The sequence below is a fragment of the Bubalus kerabau genome, chromosome 2, assembly GCF_029407905.1.
Source record: "Bubalus kerabau isolate K-KA32 ecotype Philippines breed swamp buffalo chromosome 2, PCC_UOA_SB_1v2, whole genome shotgun sequence".
NCBI lineage: Eukaryota > Metazoa > Chordata > Mammalia > Artiodactyla > Bovidae > Bubalus > Bubalus kerabau.
Window position 1 is genome coordinate 106,229,511 of NC_073625.1, and position 14,252 is coordinate 106,243,762.

A 14,252-nucleotide genomic window follows, 5' to 3' on the forward strand; every position below is an offset into this window, starting at 1 on the left:
CGTGGGAGGCCATACATGGCGTGGCTCATAGTTTCATTGAGTTAGACAAGGCTGTGGTCCATGTGATTAGACTGGTTACTTTTCTGTGATTGTGCTTTCAGTCTGTCTGCCCTCTGAAGCCCTCTCCCAGTGACTACCATCTTACTGAGGTTTCTCTGACCTTGGACATGGGATATCTCCTCTCTGCTGCTCCCCGCTCAGCGCTATGCAGCCAAGAAACAGTAAAGAAGCCAATATTGAGTTGATGATGATTGGTGGTTGAACTGAGAAATGGTGAGAGTAATAATGAAGTGTTGTGTGGACAGATATTGAGGTGGTAAAATCAATAGGATTTTGTAATTGTACCTATAGATACAGGAGCTGAAAGGATTCTTAGAAGGTTATTAGAAGGGTGATGCCTTAGTCCATTAGAGTTGCTATAAGAAAATAACGTATCAATAGATCTTGTAGCTTATAAAGAAACAGAAATTTATCTCTCACATCTGGAGGCTGGGAAGTTCAAGATTAAGCAGACTGCTGATTCAGTGTCTGGTGAGAGTCTCCTTCCTGTTTTATAAACTGCCATCATCTTACTGTAACCTAACATGAAGGAAGGGGACACCAGAGTTTTCTGGAGTCTCTTTTTTAAGGGCACTAGTCCCAGTCTTGAGAACTCTGACCTCATGTCTTGATCCCTTCTAAAAGATTCTGTTATATTGTGGATTAGGTTTCAACATATGGATTTGGGGAGACACAAACATTCAATCTAAAGCCAATGATATTGCCATCTGTGGAAAAGGGTAATTTGTGGGGGGAGTTGATGAATACTCTTAGTCATTTTGAGTTTGATGAACTAATGGGAGAATATCAACTGGAGATCTCCATCATGCCATTGGCACTTCAGTGTTTGAGCTGTGAGACAAGTGGGACCAGAAATAAAGGCACTGTGTCTTCTCAACCAGTCATGACTACTTAATAGCATCAGTAGAAATCCTGTAAGTGACTGGAGTTAGCAAAGAAGTCAGCCTGAAAGAACAAGCTATTTCCAGAAATTATGAAATTAACTATATTTAAGGGCTGGCAGGGAAAGAGAAGCAGAAATGAAATGAGATCGAGGCACTAAGGCAAGTGAAGTAGGGACAATTGTGTCTGAGTATGCAGGTCAAGAAGCAACAGTTAGAACTGGACATGGCACAACAGAGTGGTTCCAAATAGGAAAAGGAGTACATCAAGGCTGTATATTGTCACCCTGATTATTTAACTTTTTTGCAGAGTACATCATGAAAAACGCTGGGCTGGAGGAAGCACAAGCTGGAATCAAGATTGCCCGGAGAAATATCAATAACCTCAGATATGCAGATGATACCACCCTTATGGCAGAAAGTGAAGAACTAAAGAGCCCTTTGAGGAAAGTGAAAGATGAGAGTGAAAAAATTGGCTTAAAGCTCAACATTCAGAAAACTAAGATCAGGGCATCTGGTCCCATCACTTCATGGCAAATAGATGGGGAAACAATGGAAACAGTGGCTGACTTTTATTTTTCTGGGCTCCAAAAATCACTGCAGATGGTGATTGCAGCCATGAAATTAAAAGACGCTTACTCCTTGGAAGGAAAGTTATGACCAACCTAGATAGCATATTTAAAAGCAGAGACATGACTTTGTCAACAAAGGCCCATCTAGTCAAGGCTATGGTTTTTCCAGTGGTCATGTATGGATGTGAGAGTTGGGCTGTAAAGAAAGCTGAGTGCCAAAGAATTGATGCTTTTGAACTGTGGTGCTGGAGAAGACTCTTGAGAGTCCCTTGGACTGCAAGGAGATCCAACCAGTCCATTCTGAAGGAGATCAGCCCTGGGATTTCTTTGGAAGGACTGACGCTGAAGCTGAAACTCCAATACTTTGGCTACCTGATGAGAAGAGCTGACTCATTAGAAAAGACCGTGATGCTGGGAAAAATTGAGGGGAGGAGGAGAAGGGTACGACAGAAGATAAGATGGTTGGATGGCATCACCGGCTCAATGGACATGGGTTTGGGTGGACTCCGGGAGTTGGTGATGGACAGGGAGGCCTGGCGTGCTGCGGTTCATGGGGTCACAAAGTCGGACACAACTGAACTGAACTGAACTGATGAACCACTCTATAGAACCATGTAAAATTTGGGCTTGGTTAGTTCAAGGAAGTAAGAAAGAAAAATAGAAAAACAAATAGGATTGTATGTATTTTAAGACTTAATAAAGCAGTGACTATGATATAGGATAAAAAGAGAGTGGACAGTAGGTGTTCTAAAAATTATTAAAGAAATGCACCAGCAAGTAAACTTTTATATTTTTCTATAATTCTCAGTTTTTCTCCTTTATCATATGTTACTTTCTTAAGATTAGTCAGTAATGTATAGTATAAATCTTTTTCCTAAAAGAACAAAAGATTATTGTATTTTTTAAAGTATATTTTACAGTGCCAGGAGGCAAATGTGATAAAAGGGATTACACACAGCCTTATCTAGCTAATATATCTCATCTGTAAAATGGGGATAATAAGACTTGTCCTCAGCTGCTCTCAGAAAGTTGTCATGAGTTAATTGAAAAGAACTATGCAGCACTGTATGAATGTGAAAACTATGCAACATGTATGAATGTAATGTGCAACATAGTTCATATTTATGGATGTTTTTGTTTTGATCTTATGCTGGTAAAATTGTCATTACTTTAAATAAGCCACAAATATCTATTTTTTACTATTATCTATGTTAGGTAATAAATGTTCTCGTCTTTCTTGCACTTATAAATTGACTATAATTTTGCCTTCTTTGAGATGTTTGCATTTATCTTATTTTTGCCCACTTCTGCTCTGACAAATACATGCCAAATAAAATGTTAGTATCAGCAAACACATTTTTGTTGGGTGTGTCCACACTGCCCAAATGTTTGTGTTTAGCCAGAACTATTTGTTTCAAAAGCTTTCATGAAACATGCATTTGTTTTTGAACCATCTCAACAGTTCAAATATTCCTGTCCACATTTCCTTAGGTCACCTTCTATTCAGCAGTTTTTATGAATTCTCCTGCTGGCCAGAATTTTTTCTGAGGCTTCAGTAGTTGACTAGTAGGAATGCTTATAAAAACATTTGTGGATAGCCCAAACATTTTCAATAACATTTGCTTGGAAAAATTTTACTGGCAGTCAAGACACATTATTTAAACATATTTCAAAATATTTATGCATCTCTGCAGTACTTTGGCGGTGTCTGTATATCAAGGCTGAATTGATGGTTTTCTAGTTAAGTCTTTTTGTTTGTTTGTTTTTGGTCATTCATAATGGTTGATCAATGTTTGATAGGATTTCCATGCAATTAATTTGATTGACTCCATAGGTGACTATAAAAACCAATGAGTTTTGAACTAACTTTCTTTTCAGAGGAACTTAATAAACAAATTAGATTGACTTTACTGTAATCTCTTCAGATGCTTGATTCTCAGTTGCTATTTTAGCTCTTTCCTTCATCTGCTTCCCAACAGCAATTCAGAAAATGGTAGATTTGTTAGGATCATTTTAGCTCTAGTATTTAGTAAAAGAAGTAGTTTTAGTGAGACCTGTGGCTCTTAGATAGGATTTTCATCATTTTTAAAACTCATTTTTCATATTCCATGACTCCATCTAAATGAAGAAAGGAAATGGATAAATCCTTTGTACAGTTATTTGGAATAGATAAAATAATTTGTTTTATTTTGTGTGTATTTTATTAGTAGGGTTCATTTTTGTAATTCTCCAAAATAAAGAGGGAAATCTAAGCTTGTGATTATATGTGGTCCTTGATTTTAGATGATGCTATCTACAAAAGAGTAAGAAATAGTACCTAAACTCTGGCTTATCAGAGATGATAAGGCCACATAAATTTAAAAAGTTTTTAGTAAGGGCATCTTTAAAGATCATATTAAAGAGTTTAGTTCATGAAGTCCTCCTTTCTGATTTTGCATCTTGCATTCTTGCATCTCTCTTTACTTTTGGGTGTAAATATTTTTTCTCCATGTGTTTGTGCTGTATTTTTATGACTTTTTCTCTGTATACCACTGTGTATACTGATTTGATTATGTGTCATTTTCTATGCTTGTATATGTATGCCCAGTCTATTTTTCCTTTGGGTTTCTCTACTGTGATCTCTGTCTGTGCCTTTATCAGTACATGTCTTTGAAAAAAAAAAAAAAATACATGTCTTGTGTCTGCATGTCTGTCTGTCTAGATGTATGAATTTTGTGTTCTCTCTTTCTATGTTTGTTTCAGTATATTCCTCTACTGTATGACTTTGTTCTCTTTCTCATTGTCTTTCTGAGTTTCATTTTACATATGGCTTTCTCAATTTTTGTCTTTCAGTTCTCTACATATGTCTTCTTTTATGATTACAAACACTGGAGTTTTGCTGTGATGTTATGTTTGTCAACTAGAACTTACAATTTCCTGATCCATTCTATTAGGTAAACATGTTAAAGATTATGAACAGCAATTCATAAAAGCAATACAAGTGGGCTAATCTATAAAACACATATATTCTTACTAGTATAAGGGGCTTCCCAGGTGGTAAAGAACCTCCCTGCCAATGCAGGAGATGCCTGAGACAAGAGTTTGATTCCTGGGTTAGGAAGATTCCCTGGAAGAGGACGTGGCAATCCACTCCAGTATTCTTTCCTGGAGAATACTATGGACAGAGGAGCCTGGCAGGTTACAGTCCATAGGGCCCAAAGAGTCAGACACAACTGAAGCAACGTAGCACACACAAAATAATGAGATTATAGTCATTGACTATTGGATTGACAAAGATATCCATTGGGGGGAAATAATAATAAGTTATAATAGTATTGAATCAACATTTTGAGAGAAAAACATTTATTAGAGTTTTAAATATATATAAACTTTGATTCAGCAATTCCACTCCAGGTATTTGTCAAAAATAACCAGACATTTGCACAACTGCTTTTTTCACAATTGCCTCTAATAGTATAAAATTGAAAGCAAATGTCAGTTGGTAGGGAATTGATTAAATAAATTATGATACAATAAATAAAATATTACAGAAAATTGTATATTGATAACCAGACAGTAATCAAATTCAATGAAGTATGTCAAATGTACATATTGTACATGCTGTTTATTATTCAAACAATATGTACTTTGTGTCCCTTCTATGTGCTCAGCCCTCTAGAGGCACTATAGACATATTCATATTGTTTTATATGGGGTGTTAGATAATGAGAGAACTTCTATCTTCTCTTTATATGGATTTAACAATCATATATTATGAAAAATAACAAATGTAGCATCAACTTTGAGAGAAGAGTTGTCTTAAATTTTAAAACAAGTGGATATTTCTGTTTTGAAATATTACATTGATTTCTCCTTTTGTGGTTTTTCTTTTCTTTTCTTTTTCCCCCTTCTTCCCCGACATGTGGATCAATGAGCCTCTATAGAAAGTGATTCCTAATTGTAACCAAGGCAGTATTCTTAAGTGTTCTGGAAATGCTATACCTTAGTATATATTGAATTGATGAGTTGCCAAAAAGAAATATTTGTTTAAAGCCTTTGGAAAGGTAGAAAAAAAGTTAAGCCATGTAGGTGTCAAAATGTCATTCCAGTGTGAAGCATGGAGAGTTAATGTGATGTGAACCTGTGAAGAGGAATGCTTTACTCGGTCATGGGAGTTGACACTAGTGTCAGTGGAAAAGCAAACTTGAAAATGGAATGTATAGTACAGTGATTCTCAAACCTTCCTGTGATCAGACTCAACTAAGGAGCTGTTTTCAAATGTAAATTCCTAGACCCACCCCTTGAGATTCTCATTTGGTAGATCTGAGTGGTGTCGTTTAATAAGCTTCCCAGGTGATTCTTATATCCATTCTGAGTTTTAATATCTACATTTCAAAAAACCATGCTAATGAGTAAGTTTAAATAGCTAATCTACTTTTTTAAATGACAGATTTTTGTTAATCTTATCTACTAAGTACATTTCCAGAAGAATTCTTTGAACGAGGTTCTTTAAGGGATCATGAAATTTATTTAGGGGCATTGTGAGGTCATAGGCAGGTTACATTCCATTTAAGACCTATTGACTTTCTGGACCTCAACTTTGAGCCAAAATTTTAATGAGCTGCCAGTGTTTACTTCTGTCAAATAAAATTGTCATGCCTTTTTCTCAAACAATGGCATTAATATTTATAGGTTTCCTTTCATTCTTATTATATATAGTGTTCCCAAGAATATTGTAAAAGAATGACAAATAAAATATAGATAATAGACCACTACAAATGCAGAATTCTAATCAGTGAAAGCAACTATGTAGTATAGATAAAAGACTACTTTAAAGTACTTACACACTATCAGAATATCAAATCTCTGAGTCTTAAAAGACTGAATTATATACAATAAGCATATCGATTGCTAGAATATTTTGCCTCGAAAATAACTCTGAACTTCCTAAAAGGAAGGATCTTGAGATGTACTGCAAGAAGTTTACAATGTTTTTGCAACATACCATCACCTACCTGTGTATAACCAAAGTGTACACTAAACATACAATTTAACTATTTTGTGATCATTCAGTAACTATAATTCTATTTTAAATAAAGTTTATTTGGATAAGAATCCAAAAAGCCTTTCTCAGTGAAGCTGATAATGAAAACACCTGATCAATACAGACTACCAGAGAGTTTTATGGCTGGAAAACCATTCAGTTTAGTGTTTCTCAAAGTTTAATATGAATAAGAATCACTTGGGGATGTTGTTAAAATGAAAATTATGATGATGGTCTAGGGTGTGGGACCTGAGATTCACATTCCAAACAAGCTGTTGTTCCAGGGACCATACTTTGAACTCCAAGTATTTATGTCAAGCCTTTTGTTTAATAGAAGGAATTGGCATGGAAGGAGCATGGCATTGCAGGATGTGACTGTGACTCTGGTGGACTTAAAGTCATTGGAGCTCAATGGTATTATATTAATGGCAGTTCCTCAAACTCTTATCACTATGGTCTCTGGTGGGGCCTGGGCTGCTGCCCTTCCTGAGTGGAGGCTTTCAACTTTTCCTTTCATTCTGTGAGAGCACTGAAATTGCTCCTTGCAATGAATTTTCTTTTTGCTTGAGCTATCCAGAAAGAGTTTCTGATGCCTACGATCAAAAGAATGTAATACAGGCTCTGGGTTGGGACTTCCACTGCAAAAAAAATATTTACATCACAAGGGAATAGATTCTTCTTCCTCTAGAACACAGTAGTAAATATATTTTCTTAAATGTTTACACAAATCCACTAGTGACTCCCAAAGGCCTCTTTCCATCATTTTTCCAGGCTCTGTCCAACTTCCTATTTGATATCTGTATTTGAATATCTAATAGGCATCTCAGACTTAACATATTCAAAATTGAATCTCCCAAACTTGATGCTTATGTGACAAATGGCACATCTTTTCGTGCAGTTGCTCAGGTAAAAACCTAGGAATCATCCCCATTTTTTTTTCCCTTCTCACATTCCACCTATTAGCAAGTTTGTTGGTTCTGCCCTAAAAATCTAGCCAGAAATTAACCATCTTAATGGTTACTTTTCCATGGCAATTTTCCATCTTAATTGCCTCATTCTATTCTAAACCATCACTATCTCTACCTTGGGCAACTACAATAGCTTCCTAATCCTTCTTTTTGCTTCCGCTAGACCCCTTCCTCATGGCAGCTAGAGTGACACTTGCTCAAAACTGGTCAGTTGCTTCCCATACCACTGAGGAATAAAATATAAACTCTTTACCATGATCTGCAAGACCTTATGTTATCTGAGCCTTTACTAAATCTCCTACTTCATCTTGCTCCAGTTTCTTCCTTGCACATGCTGCACCAGCTTACTGCTCTCCTGATAACTCTTCAACTAGAATATAAATCCCAAGGACAGAAAAGTTGTCTGTTTTACTCACTGTTGTATCCTAGTACCTTGTGAGGCCCTGAGCAGAGAATCCAGGTGAGCTACTCTGTGCCCAGATTTCTGGCCCATTCTGTGAGGTAATAAAATGGGCAGTCTTTTAAGCTGCTAAGTTTATGGTGGTTTGTTGTGATGCCAGTAGAAAGCATACACAGTAGGAGAACTAGAAGAGTCTAGTATCACAAAAGCTAGTGTAGAAAGAAAAGATGGAGTCATTAAGAAGTCATTGGCATTTCAGAAAGTAGTTTTTCCTCTTAATGAATAAGGTTCACTTATGATCAGGGATCAGTAACCACCATGAAATATACAGCTTAGATTTGAAGCCCAATATCCAGCAGATTTCGCCTGATGTGAATCATTTCTTTATTAGCACTTTATTTTTCCAATGTACTGCACTTCAGTTGGGGACTGGGTCTTTTTCCAATCAAAATGGCCTCAGCTGCAGCAATATTAGCTCTTATTATAGCATTTTGCTGTGCAGCTGGGGCCCTTAGGTAGGAGTGGGAACTGAAGCCAGTGATAGAGGAAACAGGAAACTGTGGGAAGAACAGAAGCAAATCTTCCTTGAGGGTAAGGATGGGATGCACAAGAAGGGGATGCTACTGGGAACAAAGTCCTGTGACAGAGGAGAGGGCAATGTCAAGGGACTTCTCCCAACTGCACACTGGAGGCTGATAAGTGTGCTCTGGGGTGTGATATTGTGATTTATAAGAAATGTATGTCTGGTCTGTGTCCCTGTTGCTTCTGGCACAGAGCTTCTAAAACCCCTGCAATTTCTTAAGTGCAGAAACAACTTGCCTCTTGTTATGTTAATTAGGTGACTTTTGGACTGCAGTTAAGGATGGGCTGGTTGCCAGGAGAACCAACAATGTGATTGGAGGGTTGGAACATTCAGTCCCATGACCCACCCCCACGCCCCCTCTCATTATGAAGAGGGACTGGCAATTGAATCTGTCACCAATGGCCACTGATTTAATCAAGCATGCCTGTGTAATGAAGCTTCCATAAAAGCCCAAAAATATGGACTTCTGAGAGCTTCTAGCTTGGTAAACACAGGCACAGAAGCTCCACATACCTTGCCCTCACATCTCTTCCATCAGTGTGTTAATCTGTATCCCCCGTCATCTTTTTACAGTAAACTGGTGAATGTAAGTAAATTGGTTTTTTTGAATTCTGTGAGCGACTCTAGCATTGAACCCAAGGAAAGAGAGTTCTGATCTATAGCCAGTCAGTCAGAAGCACAGGTTACCACCTGGGCTTGCAATTAGTGTCTGAAGTATGTGCTTGTGCGTGTGTGTGTGTGTATGTGTGTGTGTGTTGGGGAGTGTGGGGCAGGCAGGCTGGGAGGACTGAACCCTTAACCTATGGAATCTGGTGCTATCTCCAGGTAGATAGTGTCATATTGAGTTGACTAGTAGGACACCCAGGTGGTATCAGAGAATTGCCTGTTGGTGTGGGGAAGATGACCCCTCCCATGTTTGAACTGGGTCCAGGAACCTAAAAGTGGGAGATTGAACGTATCTGTAGTGCAGGTAGCACACACTAATGCCAAGGGAGGCAATACTAAAAAGAAGGAAGCAGTCATCAAGCAGAGACCAAGATGTGGCCCATAGCTACTCATGGTGAATTTACCAGGTGTTAGCTGTTCTGAAACTCTTTCTCATGCTTTCTGGGAGGGAACAGGAAAAGGCTCTTACATGGATGATGTTAATGAGGGCCTGAGTCAGAAAGCAGTTTTTGGTTGCTGTCATGACCCACATACAGTAATTTAAACAAACAAACAAAAAAATCTTTTCAGATGGATGGAGCCTGGGGCAGCATCTGTTGTATATTTATAATTTTTTCTAAGTCCCTCACAAAAATATTTCTTGTCTGATGGTTAATTCAGGCTCTCATTATCTATCCAAGCAATTTGTTATTAAGTAGGCTTTCAGTTCCTTTACATACTTAGAACAAAGATTTTCTTGGTGTTAGGCTGCAAAAAAAAAAAAAACCCTAAATGGCAGCTTCTTTCCATTCCATCTTTTCAGATGCCAAGATAGCGTGTGATGTTTCTAGCTCTTTTATCTTAAAACCCTAGTTCATTTTATGTATAATTTTGTCACCATCATTCACTTAATCAAAACTGATAATTACATCATTGACACAAGTTAAAGTATATGACCCGCTATTAACTTATTTCTGGAATGTAAGCATGGGAAGAGTATCCTTTCTTATGTGAAGGTTTCTTTGTTGAGTGGTTCATCTTGTGTCTTGGTTTGTACTCTGGCAGCTTGCTCAAATACACATCTCTCAAATCTGAACCTCCCTCTTTATTTCCATTGCCATTGATTTATTCCAGCTCCTCATTATTTTCTCCTGGGACTGTTACAATAGTTCATCTACCTCTGGCTGCACCCACACTTATGACCCATACTGTATACTGTAGCAGGAATGACTTTTTAAACACACAAATCTAATTATGTCAATTTGTTCCCTGTAGTGCTTAACATTGCTTATTAGATAATGTCTAAATGCCTCAGGATGAAAAACCAAGACTTCAATGATCTCTGCCTACCTGTCCAGCCTCATCTACTTGCCTCTTCTAAATAAATTCTACATTTAAGCGATACTAAATTACTTGTAGTCCCTAGCCTCTGTGGTTTTGTGTATGGTGTTTCTTTTTTACCTTGTCAGTCACATCCCTGTCTCTGTGCTACAAAGCAGCATATTCCTATCTCTGTTATGGTGCTTAGACATGTGAACAGCTACAAACAATGCAATGTCTCTTCAAATAGTGAAATTCTGGAGGGCTGGAATTATATCTTAGTTATCTTTGTTTATTAAATGAATCATTCAATTTCTAGTTTGGAATTCAGTTTGGAATTAATAGTGATTTCGTATTTGTCTCAAATAGTGATTTTGATATTTGTTAATGTTCCTAAAGGAGATGAGTCCTGGGTGTTCATTGGAAGGACTGATGTTGAAGCTGAAATTCCAATACTTTGGCCACCTGTTGCAAAAAGCTGACTCATTTGAAAAGACCCTGATGCTGGGAAAGATTGAAGGTGGGAGAAGAAGAAGGGGACAACAGAGGATGAAATGGTTGGATGGCATCACTGACTCAGTGGACATGAGTTTGGGTAAACTCCGGGAGCTAGTGATGGACAGGGAGGCCTGGCATACTGCAGTCCATGGTATCACAAAGAGTCAGGCATGACTGAGCGACTGAACTGAGCTGAACTGAATGTTTCTTTCCCCTTTTAAAATGTCCGTGTTTAATACTAAAAGTGTGGCCATGCACCAACATCCAGGTATGGACATCACCAAGGAACTTCTTAAAAATGCAGTCTCAGGCTCTAAAGTGAATGGAGATCTTCATTTTAACAAGATCCCTATGTGCTATTTACAACACAGTTTAAGAGGCACCAGTGTAGGAGATACTTCACCTAATAGTTCTTGTGTATTCAGGACACACAGAAACCCCTTTGCCAGTGTCTCACGTATGTACTTTAATGGAGTATACAGTTTTAGGAGTTGATGAGCTTTTCCTACCAGCCACAAAATCTTTGCCTTAACATGACAAAGTCAACTTCTCTGAAGAAATCTTTATCATTTGTTAAAGAAATTTATGCACCTGAATCTAGGTAGTATGCAAATGATGAATTCTTCAAAGTAACTTTTAAGCAATCACCCTCCCAAATAGGAGTACGCCTCACTCATCACAACCCTACCCTTTCTTGTGGACAGTTTGGCATTTGCATTGACCTCGCAGCCTTCCCTGGATGAAAATATCTGTGTTTGTTTTGTTATCTATTCTGTTCTACAAGAATATTTATCTTGGGTTGCTTCTTTCAGTTACTCTATTGACTTTAAAAGCTAACTCTAATTTCCCATTTTCTTTTCTTCTCATAGTTCTTCTTTGTAGTTATATTCATCTATCACTCTGTCCTTAACATAGCCTAACCTTAGTGTTACCCAGCTCTTTGTTTCAAGTATATTAATGATATAAATATGAAAGACTGCATATCAACAATTCCATAGTCTTTTGTTTATTCTTCAGTTCTATTCAGTTACCTCAGAGTTTCAGCTTCTTTGTATACTTTCCCTTTTATATATTTTCACATATGTGCTACTACTAAACATTTATGTTTGGGCATCAGTATATTTCCTGAAGCTGCGCTCACCTACCTTGAGCAGTGTCCTTCCTTGCTTTTAGGACTTGACTATACTCTAAAAGCAGATATATACTTAAAGTCTAAGCTCCCAGTTTTCTAGCTAGCCTTTCATATGCTTAAAATATTCCACAGATTTTTCTTGAATAGCATCATCTCTATAGGTCATTTTTTTATAGCAATTGGTTTGCATTGTTCTGTGTGAATGAATGACATGCCCTGCGAGAAGCAAGTGAGGAGCCCTGCCCTGCGGTTCCGCAATGACCCCATATGGCATTATGACAGTAACCCTGTCAGGAGTTTATACAGACCTGCCAGTGGACGTCCCTGGTGGCTCAGATGGTAAAGCATCTGCTTACTATGCGGGAGACCTGGGTTCAATCCGTGGGTCAGGAAGACCTCCTGAAGAAGGAAATGGCAACCTACTCCAGTATTCTTGCCTAGAAAATTTCATGGATGGAGGAGCCTGGTAGGCTACAGTCCATGAGGTCATAAAGAGTCGGACACAACTGAGTGACTTCACTTTCTTTTCTTTTGCATTGTTCTACTTTGCTTCTGCAAATTTAATAACTGACACACTTCCTCTTAAAACATCTTCTCTTTACTGAATCTTTCAACACAGATCAAATCATGTTTGTTTGCTCTCACTACCATAAATTTCCTTAAGTGTGTCAGAGGACATGTCCTGTTAGGAGAGCTCATCAGTTGGTCACAAAGGGCTTAAAGTCTCCTCAGAGTACTTGCCTTAAAACTTCATGGTCCAGCAACACAGTGTGGTTAAGCAAGGTAAAAGGACAGCAGGGGAGAAAACAGGAAATTATACTATCACAGGAAATTGCAGTAATAAAGTGAAAAGCCAAGGAAGCAACTGGCTAGCAAGTCATAAAATTCTAATGACGCAGCAGGGATACACTGAAGCTCTGCTCACTGGCTGGCAGAGTTCTGTATTGTTCTTTTAGTCTTTATTCACATCTAAGTGGTTACAATCGAGACTTGAAGGCCATTTGGCCTTGAGATATTTAATGATATGCTTAATACTTGAGATTTCATCAAATGACTGCTAAAACCCAGTTTAGGATCTGGGTCCTCTGATTTATAAAGCAGGACATTTTCCCTAATATTAGGACATTTCCTAAATAAATTTATCAAAGGACCAATAAGTTGCCAAGTCCTGTCCTTTTCACGTTTTAATGTAGTAAATCCTCTCCTCAAAGCTCTGAAGCCTACTTCCCATTTTACAGATGGGAAATCTGAGGCTGTGGGAGGCAAATATGAGGTTCTTCATTATGAAAGTGTCTGCCTTCACCCCAGAAGATAGGCTCGCATGCATGAAATGGCTTTCTCAGGTGAGCAATACTATTTTACAGACCTGAGAGGGTTGGAAGATGAACAAACTCTTTCTCAAGGAGGATAGGTGTCCTGTAGTTGCTGTAACAACTGAAAACTGATGCAGAGGCATTCCAGCTAGAGACTTTCCATAGGTAGAAGATGTCTTTCTGTCTGATCAAGAACTGAAAAAGTTTGATTGGCTTTGTTAATTGGAGCAGAGTCGTACCAAATAGCATGTACCCTAGGAAATATGCAGGTCAGTCTCCTGGAGTTTGAGAAAATATTGTTTAAAAATCTTTTTTATTGATATATAATCTGGTGGCTCATATGGTAAAGAATTTGCCTGCAATGCAAGAGACCCAGGTTCAATTCCTGGTTGGGAAGATCCCCTGGAGAAGGGAATGGCAACCCACTCCAGTATTCTTGCCTAGAGAATTTCTCAGACAGAGTCTGGCAGGCTACAGTCCATGGGGTTGCAAAGAATCAGATGTGACTGTTACTAACACACACAATATGTACAGATATGTACACATATCATATGTGTGTAGCTTATATACTTATTTTCACAAACTGAAACATCCATACAGCTAACATCAAGATAAATAAAATTTTAATTTCATCTTAGAACTTAGTCATGTTCTTTCCTCTAATCAGTACTCTACCAAAGGTAATCACTAGCCTGACTCCTAATGCTATACATTACTTATGTTTGTTTTTTGAGTTTTATGTCAATGATACAGTATACACTTTTTTGTATGTCTAGTTTGTTTTACTTGATGTTATGTCTATGTGGAGTGTGACCAACTTTTTCATCTTTTTTAATTTTTATTTTTTATGTATGATG

The 14,252-nt window shown here is 37.8% G+C and overlaps 1 protein-coding gene across 1 annotated transcript in view; it reads right to left on the bottom strand.

The window, feature by feature from the left end:
• The window catches only part of LOC129643544 (actin nucleation-promoting factor WASL-like), a 52,835-nt gene extending 40,293 nt beyond the window's left edge, over positions 1 to 12,542 (bottom strand). Inside the window, exon 1 of the mRNA XM_055568265.1 lies at positions 12,391 to 12,542. Within this exon, the coding sequence (XP_055424240.1) occupies positions 12,391 to 12,430 (40 nt within the window). The 5' untranslated portion in view covers positions 12,431 to 12,542. The remainder of the gene's footprint in view (positions 1 to 12,390) is intronic.
• Between the last annotated feature and the right edge of the window lie 1,710 nt (positions 12,543 to 14,252).